At 30.1% G+C, this 13782-nt stretch overlaps 1 protein-coding gene across 1 annotated transcript; it reads right to left on the bottom strand.

The window, feature by feature from the left end:
* On the bottom strand, nt 11860–13782 carry LOC104763362. The gene has a single exon (XM_010486742.1). The coding sequence runs from the start codon at nt 13780–13782 to the stop codon at nt 11860–11862; it is 1923 nt and encodes a 640-aa protein (XP_010485044.1).

The raw sequence follows: 13782 nt of genomic DNA, 5'->3' as shown, positions 1-13782 counted from the left end.
TTGACACTCTAAATTAAATTCTATGAAAATTAGTTAAATTACCAAATTTTGTTTAACTGTATCGTTTTTTTTTATTAAGTAGGAAGTGTATGTATATTTTTCTCTTTTTTCTTTCTTCTTTCTAATGAATATATAGAACTATAATTATAAATTAAGATTATAGTTAAGTTTTTTTTTTTTTTTTTGACAGCTTTTTTGTTACTATACAGATTTTATGTGATAAAGAAAATAGAAATAATATTTTGATTAATTGATTTTTAACTAAATACTATGTCTTAAATGTTTTAATAATTCACAGATGTTGACAAAAAAAAAAACTGGTTTACTTATTGATTAGCATATTTTTAGAAATGTTTTTGATAAATAAGTGAACAAAATTATTGGTTCCTAGAAAATAGCATAATCAATAGAAATTCAGAAAAATAAGTGAAAATAGATTTTAAGCAAAAAAAACTCTCAAAATCTCATTAAATAAGATATTGGATTCTCTATAGAAATTTTCAAAATCTCTCAAAATATACATTTCATAAATTTTAAGGAAACCAGTCTTAAATTTTTAAATGGTCATAAAATAGATTCTGGAAAAACAAAAACCAAAAACAACTTTGAAACTAAAAACATTCAAGGCACTTTAGTTGGTTTATGCTCCGTTTTTATATGAACAGAATGTATTTTACATCATAATTAGAACATGTATTTTCTTATGCTAATTACTGTACTACTTAAGATTAACATAAACACAAGTAACTAAAGTCCTTTTTGCTAAAGTACTTCCGTAGAGTTAAGCAACCAACAACTCTTCCTTAATAAGATTGACCACCGTGAATTTTGGTGCCTATTTCAGTTTATTAATTAATTACTTATTGTTTTCAATTGCATACCAGATTTTAACCCACAGTATACAGCGGGACAATATTTTTACAATATAAAAAAAAAAAATTTAAAAATTGTATTTGTTTGTTAATTTTGCTTATTTTGTTTAGTGTTTAAGATTGTATAATTGTATTTTAATTATTAATTATAAAATTTGATCAGTTGTATACCGCAAACACCCGACAATTATTTAGTTTTATTTACACTAATGTTACGTTTTTACCGTATCAAATTTCTTATGGTTATAAAAACAGAAATTTTTACTGTTTTTTAGATTTAACCCGTAAAATAATTATTCTTACATTATTGTATTTTTAAATTTTTAGTGTTTATAAATTTAATCCGTAAGTTTAAAGTTATTTAGATTTAATCCGTGAAAGAATTATATCCATAAAAGTTATTTTGCAGTATACTGCATAGTAATTTATATTATAAATAATTTATTAGATTTAACCCGTGAAATAATTATTTTTGCATTTTTATCAGCATATTAATAACCATTAAAGTTTTAATTGTTCATATGAAACAATATAGTTATTATTGAATATTGGAGTTTTTAAAAGAAGAAAATATTGTATAGATATTTTTGGCATATGTTATTAAGTGTAATAAATTTCTTAATATATGTAAATTTTTTAAGGAAATTATAAACCAAATTTGTAGAGACATTTTAGGAATCTAATTGATTCTGTTTGTATGTGCAATTTTTTAAGGATTAACTTTGTAAATAAGTATAACTTAAAGGACACCAAATGTAACACCACGAGATAATTATTTAGTTTTATTTATTATAATTTGAGAAATCTAAGGAATCAACCCCTAAGTACCTCAAATCAAGTAATGTAGATGACTAAATCTATATTTTACAATCAAAATATGTAAAGCAAAAATTTCTATAGAAAGTCTATACAAACAAAATCTCTAAAGATAATTTTGGTGATTTTATGGGATTAAAATTTTAATGGGTAGAACTGTTTTTGGAAAAATCGGAATATATAGATATTGTTAAGATTTTATGGCAATAAATGTAACAAATGTTGGTTGATTTAAGAAAGTTTAGTATTTGAGTTTCTCTGCAATGTTATTTATGAAATTTTTTAGGGGTTAATGTTATAAATAAAAATTTAAATAAACAAAACTTAAAGGGCATAACACAAAATATACTTCTAAAATGTTAATATAGATTAAATATTTTCTATGTTTTCATTGTATAAACCCTCAAGAATTACCGAGTCATCGTTTCTAAACAAAACAAAATTATCTCTTAGTAATATTTGTTTTTAGTCTTTACCATTGTTCTATTATATTGAGCTGTAACCTATTTTTACGTTTTTCTCAGAATTTTCAAGTTTTTCAGTACTTCACTTATTTTTATTCATATAACTCTACTTTCAACAATTTTAAAATTATTTTATTAACATATCTATGAAATTGGAACTTAAAATATTTTATGCTAATTATATATCTATTGGAAAAGTGAAATTTTTGGAAGAACTACATTTAGAAGAAAATATTAGAAACAAAAGCAAAATATGTGCAAATCAAAGGCTAAACCATAGCAAACCATTTTTTCTGAAAAATGTAATAATAATTAGTTTAGAGATTATAAAATTTAAAATATAGCTATTATAAAAGAAATATATAATGAATCCAGTCAAAAATATTTATAGATTTGCCATTGATACCACTAGTGATTAGAAAACCGTATTGTTATTTATATTATTTCATCCATCAATAGAGATGGGTTCATGGCTCACATCTTTGTATACGGAAAACGGCTTGCCCAACGAAGAGCGGCGATCAGAGATAATTTTTGACAATTATTTTTTTGTTTGTCAGTTGCTAGAGTATTAAAATTTTCTATGTGTAATTTGTAGGCACTCAAAAGTAGCGTGAATCTTGTTGTATCTAAAGATGGTACCAGTAATTACAAAATCATAAACAATACGTCCACTCAAAGAAACAGTTCTATCGTGATTGCTACATCACATGCACGGTGGACTTTATTTGCGGTCAAGCTTCGACGGTATTCCAAAACTGTCAGACTGAGGCTCGAAAACCAATCCGAGGATAGAGCAATGTCATAACTGCTCAATCTCGTTACATTTCATAAATGTAACATAACGGCTAGTAAAGATCTTGCTCCGGTAAAAAAAACGGTGAAGTCGTTTCTTAGACGATCGTGGGACATATTATCAAGAGTGGTCTTTATGGAGTCATTCATATGGGAAAATAACTTTAATTAGCCGCCTATCTACTCTCTATTATGGAGAATATGAAAACAACGGCCCGAGAGCTGATACAAAGAAGCGAGTGACATGGAAGAAATTTAGAAAGATAACTGATCCGAAGGAAGCAGCTAACTTTACTATAGGAAGGCTTCCTAATGGAAATGTGTGGTTGAAACCAACCGGAGTACCTTATGAATTAGGCCTTTAGTAATTACATTGTCTTATGTGATGTTGTCGACAATGTATTAATTAACGTAAAACCTACTCTATATAGATAATGTTATTTATTATGAACAAAAAAATATTGGTCACTCTATATAGATAACGTAAAACCTACTCTATATAGATAACGTAAAACCTACTCTATATAGATAATATAGATAATGTATCATATGATTACTCTGATTTATAATAATATCGATATTTGTCTTATTTAGTGCTAAGACATAAAATTTATTATCTAAAGCGGAAATTTTGTGGAATGGTTTGTACTTTGCCGTGTCACCTATGTGCTCATTGCTCAAGAAGCTTTCCATGACCTGATTGTTGAACTATTTATATTCTGATGTCTTAAACTTAAAGGTTTATGCCAACCTGTCTCCCTTTGTACACAAGTTTCTTAGGTTGACCAACCAATTGTGGATTATGAACCAAATTTTACATCAACGAAATCTGCAAATTTTAGAAGTTATCTAATTTACCAAAAAAAGAGAAACATTGTATGCATTGACCATTTAAAACTTTGATATATTGTTCCTTCCAATTCAAATCATTTTTTAATGAAAAAATTTGAATACATACCTTAAACTTAATAGAAAATTTGGAATCTATGCTAAATTTTTTTAACTCTTTGAAATGTAACTTATGTATTGCACTAAAATGACTATTTTGTTCTCAATTACAAATTATTAAAAATAAATACAATTTAACTAAGTTAATTCATAAAAAACATTAATTTTAAAAACATTGTGTAAACTAAATATTTGGAATTTTGCTAAATTGTTTTTGAAAATGATGAATTGATTTATTATATATAATATTAATCAATAACTAAAAATATTTAATTCAGATAAAATAAATAAAATTTTCCCTTAATTAATAATTAATTAAACGTTAAAAAAATAATCACAAAATAATTAAATTAATTTATGTTAGAAAATTATTTTTAAAAGTCACTGTTTATAAATTAGATATTGAAAAAAATAGATAATGATGAAGTAGTTTATTATGGATAATATTAATCAATAACGAAAATTAAAATTCAGATAAACGAAATAAAAATGATCGTGGATCACTCAATTGTTACTCAATTGTGATTAAATATCTGGTATTATTTAGTAATTTAATTTTAAAAATTTAGTATATAACAACTAAAATACAATTAATTAGAATTATTCATTTACGATTTATGTTTAGTAAATACTTTTAGATAATATTAGTTTTAAATAAATATATAAATCACGAATAATTATTCAAAAATTTTTATTTAATAAAAAGTTTGAAAAATAATTATATATTTCAATTTATTTTGATAATTATCAAGTTTAATAAATTAATAAAAAAATTTGAGCTTTTAGAAAATAAATCAACGGTTCAAAAAATTGACAATGTAACAAATCAATTAATAAAAAAATAAATCGACTTTTTTAATATAAGTCAACAAAGAAAAAATATAAATCAACAGGAATAAAATATAAGTCTATAGTTCAAAAAAATCAGTCGTATTAATAAGTCAACTTAAAATGAAATAAGTCTATTAAGACCAAACAAATCCACGAGAAAAAAATATAAGTCAACAAAAAAATCAACATCATCAAAAGTCAACTATGTAAAAAAACAATCAAACAAAAAAAAAGTCGACAGTTTTAAAATAAATCGATGGAAAAATAAATAAGTCGACAAAAATTAAACTTAAGTCAACCATTAAAAATATCGACCTTATTAATAAATCAACATAGAATGTAATAAGTCAACAATAAATAAACAAATAAACTATAAGCAAATATAAATCGATGAACAAAAAAACATGTCAACCATTAAAGACATCGACTATGTTAAAAATCTACTAGCCATAACATAAGTCAACTGTTTATATATAAGTCAATGACAAAGATAATTAAGTCAATAGAAGTAAAAAACAAAACGATTGTTCAAAAAGTCGACATTGTAAATAAATTAACATTGATTAAAATAAGTCTAAAATATTGATATATATATATATATTATAAATTGTGGAAAATATATATATATATATATATATTATAAATTGTATAATCTTGAATTATTTATTTGAAAATAAATTTAAATCTAAATGATATCAACAAAAAATATTTAAATTCTTTTTTTATTCAAAATTATAAGATCAAACATTGATTCATGTAATCATTATTTAAAATATAATAAATATGTTTTCGTTATACTTTTTATTTATTAAGTAATTATTTCGAATTTCACCATTTTTAAAAGTAATTTATTTTTAAAGTTTAGTTAGGTTTTTCTTATTTTTATTTAATTGTTAAAATTGTTTAATAATACGGGTATTTCTTTCCATTTTCATTTCAAAATATGTAGTTTTCAAATACCTATAATATTAAGTGTAGTTTTCAAATTTTTTATAAGATTTGGTGTATTTATAAAAATCTCTTATGATACATAATAATATTATGATAATATGTTAGCATTTACAGCAAAAAGTAAACAAAATCCATTAGCATTTAAATTGAAAGATATGCTTTCACCCTATAAATAATCTCACAATTTGCCCCAAAAGTTAATAATATCACAAAAGTTCTCTAAGATTTGGAAAACTAAAAATGGTTAGATATGTTAAAGGCAACTTTTTCTTGGTTCCTATAGTGTTTTTACTTCTTTTTGTTGTCTCATCATATGCAAGATATAATACGAAAGTTACAAAAAGTCAAATCATCGACATCTGCACACAAAAGGATAGAGATATCATTGAATCAGTTTGCTTTGAAGTCTTGGATTCAATCCCTGGAATTGCAACACTGGATTACTTTGACCTCGCCAAATATTTGATTAATTATGATTCTCGAAAAATCTCATATATGATGAAGCAATTCCAATCACTCGAAAACAGCACAACCGATCGCAGTTTGTGCGAGATTTAGCATCCCCGACATACCGAACTAAACCAGAAAGACAATTTGGTTATTTAACTGGGAATCCGGTTAAAAACTCACTTCGGTCATTTAAGCCCAATTCGGATAGAGGAAGCCCAACCTCGAGGGTGAAGAATCGACTTCCACTTCGCCCGGCGGCCGATCCAAGAGATAAAGCAACTTTCCTTATTTCAGTTCGTCTCATAAGGAAAGTTAATATATTATGCGATCTATGAATATGTATAAAGAGGGAGAGACTTCTCCATTGTAAAGCATGCATTATTGAATACAATTATTCAGTTCTCTTCTTGTTCTTAGCAATAAAAACCCTAATTCTTCGAAATCAATTCTCTTTCTTCTAATTTCAAAGCTTAGATCGATTTTCTAGAGAGTTTACTTTACTGAATTTGTTTTCCCCCATAAACAAATTCATTGTGGAAATCCAGTTTCTACACAGTTCTAAGAGTTCATATAAGGTATGCTCAGAAACTTTAGACCTTGCTATTGGTTGTTTTGATACCACTCTCACATCTTTGGCGAACAAAGACTATCTTAGATTCTACGATAACGTCGGTTATACGGTGGACATGATGAATACATGTAGGCTATATGTAGTATTTGGGTTTAGGAGCCACTAAACTTAGCCTTTAACTCTCTCTGTTTGCAAGCATTTAGTAGTGTTAACCATGACTATTACTTTTATTAAGGTGGATAATACACTTTTTTACATTGCATTTAAAAAGAGCTCACAATAGAAATATTCAATATATTATGGTGAAATTTGAAAACATACCTTAAACTTAATAGGAAATTTGAAATTTATACTAAATTTTTGAAGTCTTTGAAATGTATCTTATTTATTGAATTAAATGACTATTTTACCTTCAATTACAAATTAATTAAAACTAAATACAATATTATTAAATTAATTAATTTGAAAAAAAAAAATTTTAAAAACATTGTGTAAACTAATATTTGAAATTTTGTTAAAAAAGAATTTAAAAAATAATGAATTAATTTATTATATATAACATTAATCCATAACTAAAAGATTAGATTAAGATAAAATAAATAAAATATGTCCTTAATTAATAATTAATTAAACGTTAAAAAAATAAACACAAAATAATTAAACTTATCATTGTTAGAAAATTATTTTTAAAAATTATTGTTTATATTTTAGATATTGAAAAATTTTAGATAATGACGAAATAGTTTATTATAAAAAATATTAATCAATAAAAAAAATTAAAATTCAGATAAAGAAATAAAAAAGTGGTTTTATAAAACATAAACAATACAAAAAACACACAGTTATATTTTCTTCTTCCCTCGAAAAAAAAATATTTTATTCTTTCCGTCGCCGGCTCTCACTTTGTGCCTTCTCCGTCATCGACTACGTTTTCCAGCGTGGTTAGTTTCATCTCATGGTTTTGTATTTAAAGCAAGTGATAAATCATGTGTGGGTTTTAATTGGGGTTCTGTTCTAATTCTGGGTTTGTGCCCTCTCCGTCATTGACTACGTTTTTCACGTTAGTTAGTTTCATCTCATGTCAATTTTATGTCTTTTCTCACTTTTATCATCTCTTAAAATATTTCCTCCTTTCAATTCTCTATTGCAAACTCCAAACGACACAGTTGATAGCCATTGAGCATATAGTTAATTTTCTAACTGAACACTGTATAATAAATAGGTGTGGAGAAAGTGATTGAATTGGGCTTAATTTGGAACACCATCTTATGAACTGCTCAGAACCTCCGTTCAAAGGCAACAAGCTCTTTCATCTCGACACAAAGGTGAATTTCAATATATATATATATATATATATATATATATATATAAATAGAATTTGTTCAGTTAGATATATCATTCTTTTGTTCAATCAAGCAGGTGATAAATCATGACAACTTCAAGAACAGTTGCACCAGGATCACTGCCTATGCGGTTGTTTACACGTGGGACAGAACCTGAATTCACAAGAAGCTTCACATACCATTCAGGATTGGACAACCTACCTGTATTGTCAAACCAAATCCCATCAAACGAGCTAAATGAAATCAGAAATGGTCCATTAGGCGTTCTTCTAAGATTCTACGATTGTAAATTCTTGTGGTCAGCTAGAATAGTGCATGAGCTTCTAGTGAATCAGCTTGTGACAAAGAAGAAGTATGAGTTTTGGACTCTTTGTGGTGGACAAGCAATGAGGTTTTCTTTGAAAGAGTTTAAGATAATTACTGGGCTCAATTGTGAACCTTATCCTCTAGAGAATATCGATGTTGAGGGTGACTCTCAGTTTTTTAGACGACTAGGGTTGATGGATGCTGAGAAACAAGAGGATATGGATGCTGAGAACCAAGAGGATATGGATGCTGAGAACCAAGAGGATGTGGATGCCGATGATGACCCTCAGTTTTGGAGACGACTTGGGTTGATGGAGAACAAAGGACTATCTTACAGTATGATTGAAGAAAAAATTAGGAATTGTAGGGATTGGGGTAGTAAAGACAGGATTAGACTGGTCTATTTATTTTTGGTTTTCCGGTTATTGCTAGCTCGTCATCCAGGGAAAAGAATAGCTTCAAAAGCAGTTTATTTAGTTCTTGATCGTGAAAAATTTGAAGCATATCCGTGGGGAAGAGTAGCCTTCCAACATCTAATTAAATCATTGTTTAAAGCTAAGCCAGATTTGAGCCAAAATTCATATGGTGTCAACGGCTTTGTCCAAGTATTGCAAGTGTGGGCATATGAAGCTATACCAGCGATTGGAAAGAAATGCGGAAACTTATCTAAAACTATGATGGAGTTTCCACCACTCCTGAGATGGAAGGGATCGAGAAAAAGATTTAGATATGATCTTCCCCAGAACAAGGAACTGGTATGTTTTATGTTCACATTTTAAGTCTAAATTTGGTTGCTTGTTTTATGTATAATGCTGGTTTTTAAGTGTTGTCTGATAAAGATTGCTTTGTAGTTTAGTCTTTAGTCTTTAAGGTAAAAATAATGTTGATTAAACTAACCATAGCTATAGGACGTTGAAAGTATTTGTTGTTGAAATACACTTTAACTATCATAGTATTTTACAGGTTTTCGTTAAAGGTGTCATGGATAATAGTACCGATGATATATGGGTTGATGAAGAACAAGATATCACGGTCAATAATATGTTCTTGCTAATCTCTGGAAGCTCGGGTAAAATCTTCGAGAAACAATTTTGGGAAGATAAAGGTCTATTAGAAGGACCTAAGAAAACAGCAGAAGAGGAAGATGGTGAATCACACAATAAAGAAGGTAGGCCTCTGAAAAAGAAACATTATGATGACACCTTGAAGACATTGTTTGTATATTCATTGGAGCAAATGGGAGAGCGTCTACATAAAGGTTTCTCTTCACTCGAAGTTGCTGTTAAAAAGATGGATTCAAGGATGGATAAACTTGAAGAGGGCATCAAAGAAATACAAGAAACAGGTAAGAATCTGATAACAAGGATGGATAAGTTTGAGGCTGCTATCGAAAGAGGAAAAGAACCAACCGCACTTGTCCATGAAGAATTTTTGAAAGACGATAGTTTTCTGAAAAACACCACGTTCCCTAGCAATGATCCTCTGAAAGACACCACATGCTCTAATAAACCAAGTGAAAAACATGCAAAGCCGGTATGTAAAAAAGTGATTACTATATTGATTTTTATATATACACGTACGACCAATACTTGTATTGATCGTGTCTTTGCAGTCTACTTATATGTATTTGTTTTGTTTTTTTGTTTTTTTTTTAATTTGCAGCTTTCGAAGTATGAATTAAAAGATATATCAATTGAAGATTTACCAACAGACGATGATTCTGTAAATTGCGCAGTGGAAAGTGTTAATCGTCAGGAAGAAGAAGCATCATCTGTTAAAGTTGTATCAGATACATCTTCAATAAGAGATCGAATTATGACGAGGCAACTAGACAAATTTACTACACAACTTCAAGCTATGATGAAAAAGGATAAGGAGATTAATAAGGACAAAAGGAGTAGAAAGCTTACTGCAGAGCTCAAATCCCCGTTTACATCTAATGATCCCCTTAAGAAGATCCTAACCGAAGATCGACCATGGACGGCTTATGATCCTTTCGAGCCAGTTGAAAAGGCATTGGTAACCGCCTTAGACAAATGGATGACTCGTAATGTGTAAGTTAATTTGTAGATTTATTAATTACTTTCTTGAACACATCCTTTTATGATGCTAGTAGAGTTTAGTATTTATAGTTGGCATCTTTTTTATCAGAACGGTTCCATGCGGAAGTTCACGCCAAGAAGTAGGAAAAAAGTTCTTCAAAGACCTATTGACTCCCAAGAAACATATTAGTAATATGGTAAGCTATAAAATAGATTTCCTTATTTGTATTGTTTAATACTGAGACTTAACCACGTTGTTGGTTTTGCAGCACATCGATGCAGCAATGACATTATTTCGGAGAAGATCTTTGATTAGTCCATGTCCGTATAGAGGTGGGAGAATGGCATTTATGGATACTGGATTCAGAGTAGCCATTGGCAATAACTTCAAAGAGTTCAAAAAAGACCCAAAGAATTATAAATGGCAATCAGGTGCTATCGATTACTATACAGGTCTGTTGCCTAGTGCAGGATGTACAAATAAGCAGCTTGGAAAAGACGTTGATAACATATATGTGGTGATACATATAAAAGCCAATCACTGGGCTGCATTGTCTATATGTATCCCGAAAAGGACTATCCATGTGTATGACAGCATTATTGGGTATGCAGATGATGAACAAATGGACGAGCATGTCCAGCCTTATGCGCAGATGATACCCTACATGCTGAAGGTGTTTGCACCAGAGAAAGAGAAACGTTTGAGTGTTGCTAAATACAAGATATCAAAACCGAATAAGATCCCGCAGAATGTTCAAACAGGTGACTGCGGAGTTTATGCGGTTAAGTATATCGAATGCTTGGCACTGCATTGTGAATTCAAGGGTCTTGATGATGCCCACATTAAGGCAATCCGTGCAAAGTTAGCTGCAGAAATATTGAACGAGTCGAAGAACGTTGGTTTCTATTAATTTTTTTTTTTCACTTTTTTTGGAATATTTTTTTCTTTTAACGTTTGGGTTAAGAATTCATAATTCCTTTTTTTAATCTTTGGTCTTCTGTATCTTCATTTTTTCTAGTACATTTGGTCTTTTTTTAATCTTTGCTCTCTTATGGTGATCTAAACAAAATAGTAATATATTCAGGTTGACCTTATCTCTCTCGTTTACACCTCATCTACTCACGCCACCTCTGTTCTACCCTTGCTCTGTTTTATTGTCATCAAAACGGAGCACCGTACCTTGTTCAGCTTCCGCTTCCCATTATCAAAAATAGTAATTATACAAACCGATCTCATAGCAAAGCAACATATAATGTACAAATAATCAGTTCCTAATTGCAATAAAGAAAACATAAATTAAGAGAAAATGATTCCATGCTTGAAAAAAAAAACAAAAGACAGTACACGTGTATGGTGAAATCAACTTATCAACTGAACGACAATAGAATTCAAACGAAAAAAATACTAAAAACTTAAAACAACATCAGATGTAAGTTACATCATTTATTCTCGCAGAACTTGATCATTTATCATAACAAACATGTCTTGCAATTATGACCTGAAACACCACAATTAGAGCATGCATGTTTCTTCCGAGGGCGTTTTGCTTGTGTAGCGTTCTCTAATGCAGATTTATATCTTCTCTTTTTACGTCTCCCAGATCTTTTCCTCATTTTAGGAGGACGACATGCTTGGACAGCGATTTCTGGCGGTATAAGCCATTCTTCTATAGGAGAAATACTCTCTGCATATGCGCCAAACAAACAAGTTTTCGTATAGTGACGACTTACAAGAGATTCCCATCTCAAAGATGTTTTCCTAGCAGCAGCAATGGCATGAACACATGGTATTTTGTGCACGTCAAACCTGCGACAAGTACATGTCTTATGCTCAAAGTCAACTACACAATCTCCAGTAGGTAGTTTTACCTGAAACCGGTATGTATTTATTGGATGCACTTTTAAGTGCTTCCCAATAACAGATCTTCGTTTCAGCATCTTGTCAACTCGAGGCGTGATATTTGCCTCATACAGTGCAGCAGCCAGTCGACGCTCATAAAACCACCTACTAAGCATATCCCCAACGTACTGAAGAAAATAAACAATTGGAAGCTCCCTTGCTTTTTTCAATGCACCATTGATAGATTCAGCAATGTTGCTAGTGGTAACGTTATACCGATTTCCTGAAAAGTGAGCACGAGACCATAAAGTGACACCAGCTTTCTCTAAATAATTAGCTAATCTTGGATTGTCATGACGAATCTGACGAAATGCATCTTCAAATTCTGGCAAACTATACGCGTTTGCAGCTTGTTTCACCAAACCCAAATTTTCACTCCCTCTAAACTTGGTGATGATGTTTTTCTTCAGGTGGTATGTGCATATTCCACGTCGAGCAGCTGGATATACCTTTGTAATGGCTTTTGCAATAGACTTGTGTCTGTCAGAAATTATAACCAAGTCGGGGCTATCGGGTATCACTTCTCTCAATCTATTGAAAAACCATTCCCAAGCAGCATTATCTTCAGAATCAACAATTCCAAATGCAATGGGAAAAATCTTATAGTTACCATCTTGCGCAGTTGCAACTAACAAAAGCCCCTCATACTTTCCTTTTAGAAAACTCCCATCCACCACAATTACTTTCCTCAGGAATTTAAATCCTTGTATACATGCACCGAATGAAATAAACAAATACTTGAACCTGTCATTGACGTCTTTCTCAAGATGCGCTATTGTTCCAGGGTTGTATTTCTTGATCAAATGAATATAAGCTGGGAGACGCTCATATCCACTTTCTGCTGTACCCCTTACTGATTCTTTCATATGTTCTAGTGATTTCCATGAGTTCCAATACTTCATCTCAAAACCATATTTGATGAGCATCATGCTACTAATATCAGCTGGTTTGCTGTTATGGCCATCTTCGCCTCGGTCATTCTCAAAAAGTTGGCTGATAAATCTTGCTGTCACTCTTCCAGGTTTTCTTGATTCCAAGGGACACGTATGTACCGATACGTATTTCCGTACTGTAAAACGTTCACAAGTGGAGTCTATTTTTGATGCTCTTACCATCCATTTGCATCTTTTATCACCATTACACTTAACCACAAGAAGAGATGGCTCTGACTTGTAAACTCGAAAGTGGAAGTCTTCTTCTAGTTTAAGCATATTCAGCCTCCATTGCAGCTCTCTCTTACTCTTAAATTCTTGACCCACATGAATGGTTAATTGACTTGATTCCATTTGCAATTTTGAAGTTTCTTCCTGCAGATCGTCGTGATCTTCATCAGAACCATTAGTGGTATCATACTCAAAACTATCACCGATACCACTAAACTTATCATCATCATCATCATCCTCATCCTCATCATCTACCTCATCATCTACCACATCTTCTCCTAACAACTCATTCTTCGAGCAAGACATAGCATCATCATCATTTTGAAGCAT

This window comes from Camelina sativa, chromosome 18 (assembly GCF_000633955.1).
Source record: "Camelina sativa cultivar DH55 chromosome 18, Cs, whole genome shotgun sequence".
NCBI lineage: Eukaryota > Viridiplantae > Streptophyta > Magnoliopsida > Brassicales > Brassicaceae > Camelina > Camelina sativa.
The sequence above is the reverse complement of the archived record's forward strand: the minus strand, read 5'-3'. Positions and strand labels throughout refer to the sequence as shown.

What these genes read in the sequence shown, in the direction of transcription:
- LOC104763362 (XM_010486742.1), bottom strand. Translation starts at nt 13,782, where the DNA reads ATGCTTCAAAATGATGATGATGCTATGTCTTGCTCGAAGAATGAGTTG.